We start from the raw sequence: 12223 nt of genomic DNA on the forward strand, positions 1-12223 counted from the left end.
ATTTGCAGAGTTTAAGACACTTATTCCTTCAACATGCACAGAATTCCAATGGCCATCCAGCAATTCATTCCCTAGTTTGCGAACCATTCACAGTAAAACGGATTTTGACGATGTTCATAGAGGAATTTAAGCTCTAACTGGAACCTCTATGAGCAGTGCGGTCATTTTTGATAACAACAATATTACAGCAAGTAACTGTGGTCTAACACTTAATACAATGGAAACCACAATGGAACCCCAACCAACCACACTGTATGCCAATGGAGTGTGTGGTAGCGGCAATGCAGATGTGAACAGCGCCTTAAAAGGGATTTTGTGGCTTGTGAACAAATTCTTTTGTCAGTGTTTCATGGCCAATACCTGCATCTTGTGGGTGAGGAGTATGACACCTTTCTATTCTCTTCACCAACTCTGGGATTCGTTGATTATACTTTTCAACAATAGAAATTTTGCCTTCAAGCTCTCGATCTTCAGCATTTAATGCATATTCCTTTAATGCCGGAAACCCCCTTTTTTTCCATGTCGCAATGAATCGGTCTTTAATATACAACTGTTCTATTGACAAGAGGAAGGAAAATAATGACTGCTTAAAAAAAATGTTCTGCTAAGGCCTCATTCAGACATTCATGTTCCACATATGCTAGCTGTGATTTTCTTGGAAGGAACACGTATCCACTACAGTATAATTTTTTGTGGCCCATTTGTCTGTGCCACAATCGAGACATGTATTGGTACTTTTCATCCTAGACTTCGTAAAATTAATGATAAGCCTATGGATCTGTGAAAATCACGGACAGCACACAAGTGGCATCAGTGAGTAATCCATGTGCTGTCCAGGATTAAAATTCCAAAGGAAATTATATAAATTTTTTGATCAATATGTGAAAATTACTGATGAAATCCTGACGGCACTCCGATGCAATACACTGGCGATGCTCATCTGAAAGAGGCCCGAGTATTGCACTAAGTGCAAATGCTGCTTCTAGATATTACATTACTTGTGACATTAAAGAATAAACACAACATGGATGAAGAAACTTACTTCTCTGCCTCTCAGGTTCAGGTTGAAGTAATACCCAAATATCATAAATTTTGCTCAGTCCAAAGCCTTCTGGTCCCTGAAACAAAAATTGTAAAGTAGTAACTGGATACTTTTATCTTAAAATCAGTCAGAATAACCAATCCAGCCCCTCCAAACTATATGAACATGTAGCACTTTCAAAGACAAGTCCAGCAAAACCTTTACATGGCCAGTCCGTTCCTCCGTTTCAGAGACAGAATTAATATGCAAGTGAGACTGAAGAGCTATTTGTAGATCAGAAGCCTCTGTCACTCCAGCTCTATTCTCCTCCCAGCGCCGCCTCCTCCTACTTGACTGGCAGACTCTAATCCTTTGCCTGAACTTGCACAGAATAGTCTGTCAAAGCAGGAGGCGTCACCGGGAGGGGAAAATAGTTAGAATGATGGAGGCATCGGATCTGCAAATAGCTCTTACAGTTCATTTCTCAGTAACGGGGGTAACAGAATGGCAATGTAAGGGTATTGGTGGACTTGGCTTTGAAAGCTCAACATGTGCATATAAATAGTTTGGGGACTGAAATCCTGCTGTCAGATTCCCTTGAACTTTTTCCTTAGACACTGCCATTTCCGACATTATTACACTATCAAGGGTTATATAAGTGATGCGGTAATTCAGAAGTAAATGGCAGGTTTCACTACTGCTAGAAATAACAGTTATAAACCATAACAGAAAAAGTAGATGTATACATCCAATATGACAAGCCTTATTATGGGTTCATTGTTGCCATTTGCATCTGTGGAAGTGCAATGTTACTGTACAATCATTTACATTTTACAGGTAAAATCTGAACATTTTGTATAGAATAAAAACACTCAAGAATATTGGTAAATGCCTAATGTTGCTCGTGCTCCAGAGAAGGTCCTCTTATTGTCCTAAGACTATAAAATTGTACCGTAAGGGAACCTGCAATTGCAGGCAGCTAGAGTCAGACCATGGCAGAGTGATGGCAGCCAGGTAGATCTTTCTCTGAAATGCTGCAGTGGTTCAGAGAAAACAGTTTGAAAAGCCAGGTGGGATGGGGAGAGACCTGAGTAGTCCGGTGCGGCCCCAATCTCGCTCCAACTGATTCATAGGTCTCAATGTATATACACATGGGAGAGACCTGTCAATCACCTGGAGTAGGACGGTATCAGGTCACAGACCCTTGGTCAGTAAAGAGTGAGCTTCAGTGACACGTCATACTGCGTGCTTTCACTTTTAAGACTCACACCAAAGAATATAGCCAGGGAGTAGGAGCATCGGTATTTTTTAGATCAGCCCCCCAACAATCAATTTTCTGAAAAGGAGGCAGAGCTTAGCAGAAGTGCATGGCTAGGCAAATTCATCATAATTTATGCCACAAAAAGGGCACATGGCAACTGAAGGAGGTTTTTAGATTCATTTAGAGGTACATGCCTCCTAAAGAATTTTGTGCATCTTTCTCTCGTAGACTCTTCAAGATTGTTGCCCAAAACACCAGCCTCAATGAATCAGCCCCATAGTCTCTCCCCTCTATATGGATGTCATTCTTGATCAAGGGCTTGTCCAGTGAAAACAAGTACCGTAATAGCCCATCCACAGGATAGGTAATAACTGGATGTTCGGTGCGTGTCCCACTGCCGTGACCCGCACTGACAGGCAGATCGTGGAAATATTATACCAGTTACAAAATGGTGTGGCAGGTCAAACTCTCAACCCCCACTCTTTTCATTCTTTAAGGGGCTGATGGAAAAAGCATTCAGAAGCTCCATAGAGAATGGAGCGCAGGTCCCATGTGCACTCCATTCTGACGAGGATTAAAGTTCCTCTTTCTGCCGATCGGTGGGGGTCCAAACGGTCAAACCTCTAACCAATCAACAAGTTATCACCTATCCTGTGACAAAACAAGTTGTCACTCCCATTATCAGCCATGTACAGTACCGTCTGTGTTCAAATGAACAAGTGCAAAAATGTAATGCCCAATTACCCAGATCAGATTAAAAAATGGCATATATCATCTACTGCTCGTCAACCAGCACAATTATGTGGTCCTAGCATTAAACATACTACCTGCTCTGTATAGACACTGAATGATAACGAGAGATACGAGCTCAGAATCCCATCACTGCTGTAAAGAAGAATGGATTACCCCACGAGCATATGAGCAAGTACAGTCCTGACCGCTTAGCTGGCCATGTATATGGACTGGGAGAAATTGTGCCCAATACCTGTTGTGAAAATAGGCTGCAACCATATATACACATATAACCTGGAAAAAAAAGCAATCAAGTTTTAAAGTCCAGCTGAAATATTTATAAAAATAAAATAATTAGAAGGCGATCTAACTGCTTACCCCTATAATGTGGATTAGTGAAGGATTTTCTCCATCAGTAACACTGACAGCCTGGTCAAACACAAAGGCATTGGTTCTAGATAGGATGGCAACCTTAGATTTGAAGTGCTCACGAACAGTACCTTCAGTACAAAAAACATGCAAGGCTGTCAGAATAGAATAACATGACTGAAATGTAGCTGTGAAACAATAATGTCTCTACAATCGACAAGAAACAATGATGGTGTTGGAAACAAAGCCAGCATGATAAAGAGCATTGTCTTGTCTCCCTTATGAGATGGCCATACATATTAGATAGCTGTCGGACAAATCATGCTTCTACCAATCACCCGTTCCGTCAACAGCCATCATTCGGTACCTTATAGCCGGAAGAACAATGATCGGCAGTCCGAAATCAAACATGACCGATTGGCTTCTCTCCCAACCAGACAGCCGGTACTCCATACACCCAAGAGCGTTGGCCGAACCAGTCGATATTAGCAGGTTCACCTGACATTAGTCTAATGTGTATGGGAGCCTTTATGCATTTTAAATAATACGTTACAGCTATTGAGCAACAACAGAACCCACCATCGGATGCTGCCTACTGCACCCACTGCTCAGTGCCCTATAGTTCAGCTTGTGGCTTCCAATATTCACAAGTTAGTATAATTTTACCATCACCCCGAAAATCTAAGAGGGGCTATCATTACAATGAAGGCGGCGTAGATGCAACCACATGGTGTCTGTTCCAATAATCTGGTAGACATAATTAGGCAGTACACCAACCTCTGCCATGTTAATGGGCTTTAGAAACATCTAAAACTAAATCACAGAATTGTTCAGACTACATGAAAAGGGTTGCTCACTACTTTTACATTGCTAAATTATTCTTAGGATAGGTCTGGCTAGCGTTTGACATTTATCACCCCCACCAATCAGCTGTTATTACCTGGCAGTGTCCAGATGGGAACATTGTACTGAGCGAGACACCACAGCTATGTCCTCCATAGTGGCTGCTGATACACCCGTACCCGCTGTTCTGCAGCAGCCACTACACAGTGTACAGAGCCGTGACATTCTGCCCCATACAGTGTTTCCCTCTGGCTGCTGCTGAGTGATAACAGCTGATTGTGGCAGTGCCAGGTGTAGGACCCCCACCGATGCTATCCTAAGGATTGGTCATCATTAGAAAAGTAGTAGACAAAAATATTTACTATGGATGTCAATGTCAAATTGCATGTTAAACCAGAAAACTATGTGCAAGGTGGAGGAGGAGGCAAATGATGATATGTAAAAAGTAGTCAGTCAAAAGAGTTTACCATAGAAGTCACCACATTTTTACTTATTATTATTACAGTATTCTTAAGGATACCACATCAACCAATACAACTCTATAGGACAGGTTTAAAAGTACTGATTATTGTGTATTTTACGCTTTACTTATAATGGAAACGCACATGTGGCGCTGTTCAATTTAGGTGTAGTCTCCATCTGCAGAAGGCACACATCACTATTTACTTCTGTAAGTTCTAAGACACTGCATGGTCGATCGGGCACTGCCAGTGTCCATCATGCAACGGAGGTCACAGAACCATGGTTTCAGTTTAGGACCAATACCCTAACAAAGATATTCGCAGAAACGCTGCTTATTTTATTGATCTAATCTAGAATCCACAATCTACTGAAGCAATATTGTTTGAAATGCACTGAAATACTAATGCGATATCGGACTTCTCACCTCCTTGGTTTCCGCCAACTAAAGCTTTGTGTCGAATCTTCTTACAAGCATCAAGTATGGTAGCACCAATGTAAGCTATTTCTGCACCAAACCGGAAACTCTAAAATACAAAATTAGAGTAAACATCTAGATTAAATGCTGATTATTTAGGAAATCCAGAACAAATATGCATTCTATTCAGCTTTCAGCCTGGTCACCCCCATATCTGCCACATAAGTGAACAAGACTGCTTCCAAACATGGGCAGTAGCCCGAGAGCCATCCTTACCAGCTGCCCTCAGGACCTCGCTACATAGACTACTACAGCTTGTTCTAGAACCGTTATCTCATGATGTAATTCTAGAGAAACCAGGGCAGACTTGTAAGTAAAGGTACCGTCACACATAACGATATCGTTAACGATATCTTTGCTTTTTGTGACGTAGCAACGATATCGTTAACAAAATCGTTATGTGTGACAGCGACCAACGATCAGGCCCCTGCTGGGAGATCGTTGGTCGCTGGGGAAAGTCCAGTACTTTATTTTGTAGCTGGATCTCCCGCTGACATCGCTGAATCTGCGTGTGTGACGCCGATTCAGCGATGTCTTCACTGGTAACCAGGGTAAACATCGGGTTACTAAGCGCAGGGCCGCGCTTAGTAACCCGATGTTTACCCTGGTTACCGTTGTAAATTTAAAAAAACAAACACTACATACTTACATTCCCGGTGTCTGGTCATGTCCCTCGCCTTCAGCTTCCTGCACTGACTGGTGAGCGCCGGCCAGCCATAAAGCAAAGCACAGCGGTGACGTCACCGCTGTACTTTACGGCCGGCGCTCAGTCAGTGCTGGAAGCTGAAGGCGAGGGACATGACCAGACACCGGGAATGTAAGTATGTAGTGTTCGTTTTTTTAGATTTACAATGGTAACCAGGGTAAACATCGGGTTACTAAGCGCGGCCCTGCGCTGCTTGTAGCCAGCAGTTGCTTGTCTCAGGCCCCCCACATACACCTCAGATAGCTGTCGTCTGAACCATGGTTTGGGCAATAGTTCGGCCAGCAGTCATCTTGCCCTGCTCTTCCATACAATCTCCTGGGTTCAGGACGTGATGGCCATAGCAGACATGTCTGGCAGCGGATTATTTCTTGAGAACTAAAGACTCCTAAGCCTGAACTCGGACATGTTGGATCTTTGTCTTCCAGGACAATCACGTGTCCAGGTGCACATACAGAGTGCTTGCAGAACCAGCCACCATCGCCTTGTGCAGTCATCGTTAGTTTAATAAGTATGGGGGCCTTAAATTACCTGTGATGGTAACTAGGAGAAGCGCACCAGCATGGCAAAACGTTCAATGTGGGCCCTAAAGCCGAATTCACTCATCGTTTTTTCACTACCACAGTACAGACCGCGAAGCGGGGCCTGGCTGCAGGTCTACTGACTTGAACTTGAGAGCTCATATATGCCACCAATCATGGCACACGGATGTGTGAATGCAGACACTCGCTGTAGTCGGGCAATCATACTAGATCTTGTTGTTATTGTTGCTGACATGACCAAAACATCCCTTGCCTCCCTATTCACCCACTACACGCAACATGAAATTAGGTACAACGTTGTCACAGAGTGGAGGGGGACAAAAAAAACAGTATGAAGGTAGATTTCAATGGGGAGATGGGATGGGAGCGGAGTGCACATAAATACACTGACCTGTGTAAGGTAGAAGATGTGAGTGTGGGGCACCTCAAAAAGAGCATTCACAGCACCACGGAATGTATAGATCTGCTGGTGAGGATCTCCAACAAATATTTTCCCACATCTTTGAGTGAGGACAATCTTCATAATAGCTAAAAAAATAAAGTCATTGGTGCCAAACATTGCATTTTAAAATGATGACATAAAAAAGAGGCAAAAAAAGTACTTTAATAGATATCACAAATGTCAGAAGACCAAAATCGGTGGTGTCCTTAATTTGGGACCACAAATAATGGCGATAGTACTCTACTTACAAGGTGTACAGTCTTGAGCTTCATCTATAAATATAGCATCGTAAGAGGAGAGATTTGGCCGGCGGAGCTGCCAGAGCTTTAGATAACCTGTAAGATGACAGAAACAAAAGCAGAATGAAGAATTAGAGGTGCTGTCGGACTTTCTGAAGCAGGAGCACATGTCTGCTACTCTACTTCCCGGCTTCCTGCTTGCTGGGGGGCAGTGTGCTTCCGACTAACAGATCAGACCAGAGGAATAGTCGCACCTCTGACCTAGACTATGTGCTTTCTGATGCTTCATCTGCAGCATGGAAGGAGCGTAGTTGCACTGAAGCTGGCCGGATCGGGAGCCAACAGTGCACTTCACCTATCCCAGCCAGCTTGAGTGCAGTGCTTACAAGCTCTATTGGGAAGAGCTGGTAAACTAGCAATGGTGGCCAAATATGTGCAGTAAACAAAATTAAAAAAAAAAAAAAAAAAAAATAAAAAAATTGCTTTTTTATTATGGAGGATTTTTAACTACACGCATTTTGCAATTTTACCAATTTAAAGGGAACCCGTCACCCCGTTTCTTCAAGACGAGATAAAAATACCGTTAAATAGGGGCAGAGCTGGGGCGTGGCCTAGCAGGCGATGTGAACAGACGTGCAACAGAGCTCTCCCGCTTCATTATCTCTGTATTAACCCCTTAGAGGCGCCGCCGAGCGCAAATCATACTCTCAGGAGTGCACATAGTCTCGGGGAGCGAGGTGTGACCCGAAGGAACGGAATCTTATCTGAGGATGACACGCAGGAGACAGAAGGAGCTGACAGCTGCGGGAAGCTCACAGGCCCAAGATGGCGCTGAGACTGCAGAGGAGGCGGCGAGGGCAAGCGCTGCTTATCAGAGGAAGATGGATGTGATTGCTAAGTTGGAGCGATTTGCCAGGTCAGAGGAGGCTGTAAATCTACAGTCAGAGGCTGGAAGTGTGGAGTCTGGAGCAGCTGGTGCCCCCGGAGATCAGCAGGAAGGAGGGGCTCAGCTACAGTGCAGTGGGTCAGACCAGGGATCTCCTACAAGGGCCGCAGGAGCTGTTCTGCCTGCACAGTCTGACATGCCAGAAATGGAGGAGCCGACTCTGAAGGACATATTTTCAGTGGTGATGTACTGTAAGTCTGCCCTGGGGGCTCTAAACCTACGAGCGGATGAATTAAAGGGAGAGATGGTCGCTTTAAACTCTGCTATGCGTAAAGTTGAAAAGAGAGTGGAAGAGGTGGAAGAAAGGGTTGGGAGTGCAGAAGATCGGATTGGTGAATTGTTAAACAGGGAAAAAAAGTATATTCAACGTATTGCTGATCTGGAGTTTAAGACTGATGACCTTGAAAACCGATCCCGCAGGAACAACCTAAGGATTGTGGGGGTCCCAGAAAAGGCGGAAGGGAGCAACCCCACGGCTTATATTGAGGCATGGCTAAAAAACGCTGTGGGTGGAGATGGCCTTACTAAGATGTTTGCCGTTGAAAGAGCGCACCGTGTGCCCACCAGACCCCTCCCCCCCGGCTCGGCCCCAAGAGTTATCTTGGCTAAAATTCTGAACTATCAGGACCGAGACATTTTGTTGAGGAAAGCCAGGAATTGTGATGAGCTGACCATTGATGGTAATCGGGTCTCCCTTTATCCGGATTACTCTGCGGCGGTCCAAAAGCTTCGGATGAAGTTTGGAGAGGTCAAGAGGAGGTTGCGAGACTTAGATGTCCGTTATTCAATTATTTACCCAGCAAAATTAAGGGTGGTGGCTCTGGATCGGGTGCATTTTTTCCAAAATCCAGAGGAGGCGTCACAATGGCTGGATCTCACTAAGCATGTCAAAACGGGGCAGACCCGCTGAAACTGATTTAAGTGCTACTGAGGCAATTGTTAACCCTTCACTGTTATGTTTGGTTTGATAGTTAACTGGTACTTATACTGTGACTTTATGGTATATTGATATCATCAGGTTGTGTTCGGCGGCGCAACGAAATTTGCATTTTGGCTATGGTGGGCGGGGGAGCTGAAGGAACGCAGAGTTTTTATCGTTAGGCTGTGAAACAGCGTTCCCAGATCTCAAATTGAGAGGGAGAGTTTATTTTGATATTCTAAGAGTAGAGAGGAGTTGGGTGGGCTTAAAGAGAGGGGAGAGATAGAGAGTTATTTCAGTTGGGAATTGGGGATGGGGGGGGGGAGGAGGGAGGGGGTGGGAGTTGGGGTTGAGACCTTAGGGAGCTTGAACTCATTCATTGTTTCTATAAGCTATAATGGGTGGGGAGGTTAAAATCCTAAGTTGGAATGTTAGGGGCCTTGCAAATGCTACTAAAAGAACAGCTATTTTCCAATATGTACTGAAACAGAGGCCTTCAGTGATATGTCTGCAGGAAACTCACCTAGTGAAGGAAAAGGTTGCTATTCTACAGAAGAGATGGGTGAGAAAGGCGTATCACTCAACGTTCTCAAATTATGCCAGAGGTGTGTCAATTTTGATACACGTTAGTGTTCCGTTTGAAGAGATTGAGGTAACCACCGATAAAGACGGCCAATTTGTGTTTTTAGTATGCAAGATATTTAACAGGTTAATTTGTATTGTGTCAATTTATATTCCACCACCATATTCCAAGAAAAAGATACAGGAGATTCTGGAAATTACGGGTAGGTGGGATGGGGTGCCCCTCCTTATAGTGGGGGATGTGAACAATATATCTAATGATCACTGGGACAAGGGTAGACATGCAGAGTTGAGAAGTGAAGGGAACTCTACTCCTTTTGGAAATTATCTAAGAGAAATAGGATGGATAGATTTGTGGCGGGTGCGTAATCCTAGGACATATGCCTACTCATGTTATTCAGCAACATACGGATCTTTATCTCGCATTGATGTGGCTTTGGGAAATGGGGGGGTGAATAATCTAATACATGAGGTGGAGTATAGGCCTAGAGTAATATCGGATCATAGCCCAGTACTGGTCTCTGTACAAATGACTGGGAAGAGTGGTCTGACGGGGTTGGGATGGAAATTTCACCCCTCCTGGCTACAGTATTTGGATATGGAACAGGTGGGAACTGAACTCGGGGAGTTTTTCAGGATAAATGAAGGGAGTGCGGGGAATCTTGTAGTGTGGGACACCATGAAGGCATACCTGAGAGGAATTTTATTCCGGGACATCTCGAGACATAAAACTAAGTCTAAAATTCAAGACAATGCAGTGATGGAGGAACTGAGGGTGGCGGAAGAGACACTGGCCTCTCAGAATTCAAGAGAAGCACAACTTCGTATGAGGGCGGCTCAGGTAGCGGTCGATGAACTCCATATGCGTAGGGCAGATAGGTTGAGAGCCTTTCAAAAGGAAACATTTTATTCTGAGGGAGAGAAGGTAGGACATTTGCTCTCGGTGGTGGTTTCTGCGCAGCGGGATTCTTCACATGTATACTCCATAAGAACAGAGGAAGGTAAAACGGTTACTCAGGGGGGGGAAATTTTAGACGTTTTTCGGAGATTTTATAGTAAATTATATTCCTCTAGGGTGGATAAAAGTCCTGAGGAAATGAATAGATATCTGAAAGAGGTTGACTTACCCAGACTAGGTAGAGAGGAAAGGGAGTGGATGGATAGACCGCTTGGGGAGGAAGAATTGAAGGCGGCTTTGGCGAATATGGCGGGGGGCAAGGCTCCGGGGATGGACGGTATCCCAGTAGAGGTTTATAAAATTCTTAATGCAGAGTTAATGCCCAAATTGGAGCGAGTGTTCTCTGAGTCGTTGGAGAGGGGAGTGCTGCCCCCATCAATGAGAGAGGCCATCGTGGTGGTTATTCCTAAAGCTGATAAAGATCCTCAACAGCCGGAGTCGTATAGACCAATTTCACTTCTAACGGCTGACATAAAGATTTTGGCGAAGGCCCTGGCGAACAGGCTGACCCAAGTGATCGATAAATTGATTCACCCAGACCAGTCTGGCTTTATGCCCAATAAATCCACGGCAATTAACTTGAGAAGGCTATTTTTAAATATGCAAATTCCTGCAGACAATGCCGGAAAAAGAGTTGTGGTGTCTTTAGATGCCCACAAGGCCTTTGATTGTGTGGAGTGGAGTTACTTGTGGTCGGTACTGGATCGCCTGGGGTTTGGTCCAAAATTCATCTCCTGGGTTAAGTTGCTGTACTCGTTCCCAATGGCAAAAATTAGAGTTAATAATAATTTGTCAGAGAGTTTCCCGCTGTTTAGGGGTACCAGACAGGGGTGTCCGCTGTCCCCGTTGCTCTTCGCTCTGGCCGTGGAGCCGTTAGCGGCTAAAATAAGAGGTGCTCAGGAGGTTAGAGGTTACATCTATGGTAGGAGGGAAGACAAAATTGCATTATATGCTGACGATATTTTGTTGTTCCTGGAGGATTCTGAAAGGTCCCTGTGCAATGCGGTTGCTTTGATTGAGGAGTTTGGTCGGTTTTCGGGTCTCACAATAAACTGGGATAAGTCTTGTATGTTGTTGATTGAGGGGGACAGTATGGGCAGTGGAGAGAGGGCGATAACCACAAAATTAAAGATTGTTCAAAAATTCAAATATTTGGGTATTCAGATTGCTCTTCCTCTAACTACCTTTGAGGAACTGAATTTAAGTCCATTAATGCAGAAAATTCGTACCAAGATTGCGGCATGGAACAAATTACATTTATCGGTGGTTGGTAGGGTGAACCTCTTAAAGATGATTGTAATGCCACAGTTGTTGTACGTGCTACATAACTCTCCCATTTGGATTACACAATGCAGATTCCGTAAGATTAGGTCTTTGTTTGGGGAATTAATATGGGGAGGAAAGAGTCCTAGGTTTAAACAGGAGATACTTCAGAGGGCCAAAACAGAGGGGGGTCTTGCACTTCCTAATCCATGGCTATACTTCTTAGCAGCACAGTGTCAACATCTCAAAGGATGGGGGGAGGAGGCAGGGAGTGTGCAAATACCTAATAGCTTGAGGTTCTTACTACAGGCAGACGTTTTGAGTGACAGTTTGGAGGGAGGACAATTCAAAAAAATGGGTTCACATGGGTGCACTATCAAATTAATTCACAGAGTATGGGAAAAAGTCAAACTCATTAGGGAAGTGAGTGGGTTCACCAGATTCTCGCCTATTTGGGACAACATTT

General features: G+C 44.2%; 1 protein-coding gene across 3 annotated transcripts in view; it reads right to left on the reverse strand.

The window, feature by feature from the left end:
• The window catches only part of FBH1 (F-box DNA helicase 1), a 194405-nt gene that overhangs the window by 29812 nt on the left and 152370 nt on the right, over positions 1-12223 (reverse strand). For all 3 annotated transcript variants that reach the window (XM_069765329.1, XM_069765328.1, XM_069765326.1), the window contains 6 exons: positions 7099-7185; positions 6800-6936; positions 5113-5212; positions 3393-3514; positions 1043-1118; positions 361-555 (listed from right to left, as the gene is read on the reverse strand). In XM_069765329.1, the coding sequence (XP_069621430.1) occupies positions 361-555; positions 1043-1118; positions 3393-3514; positions 5113-5212; positions 6800-6936; positions 7099-7185 (717 nt within the window). The remainder of the gene's footprint in view (positions 1-360; positions 556-1042; positions 1119-3392; positions 3515-5112; positions 5213-6799; positions 6937-7098; positions 7186-12223) is intronic.

This window comes from Ranitomeya imitator, chromosome 4 (genome assembly GCF_032444005.1).
Source record: "Ranitomeya imitator isolate aRanImi1 chromosome 4, aRanImi1.pri, whole genome shotgun sequence".
Classification (NCBI taxonomy): Eukaryota; Metazoa; Chordata; class Amphibia; order Anura; family Dendrobatidae; genus Ranitomeya; species Ranitomeya imitator.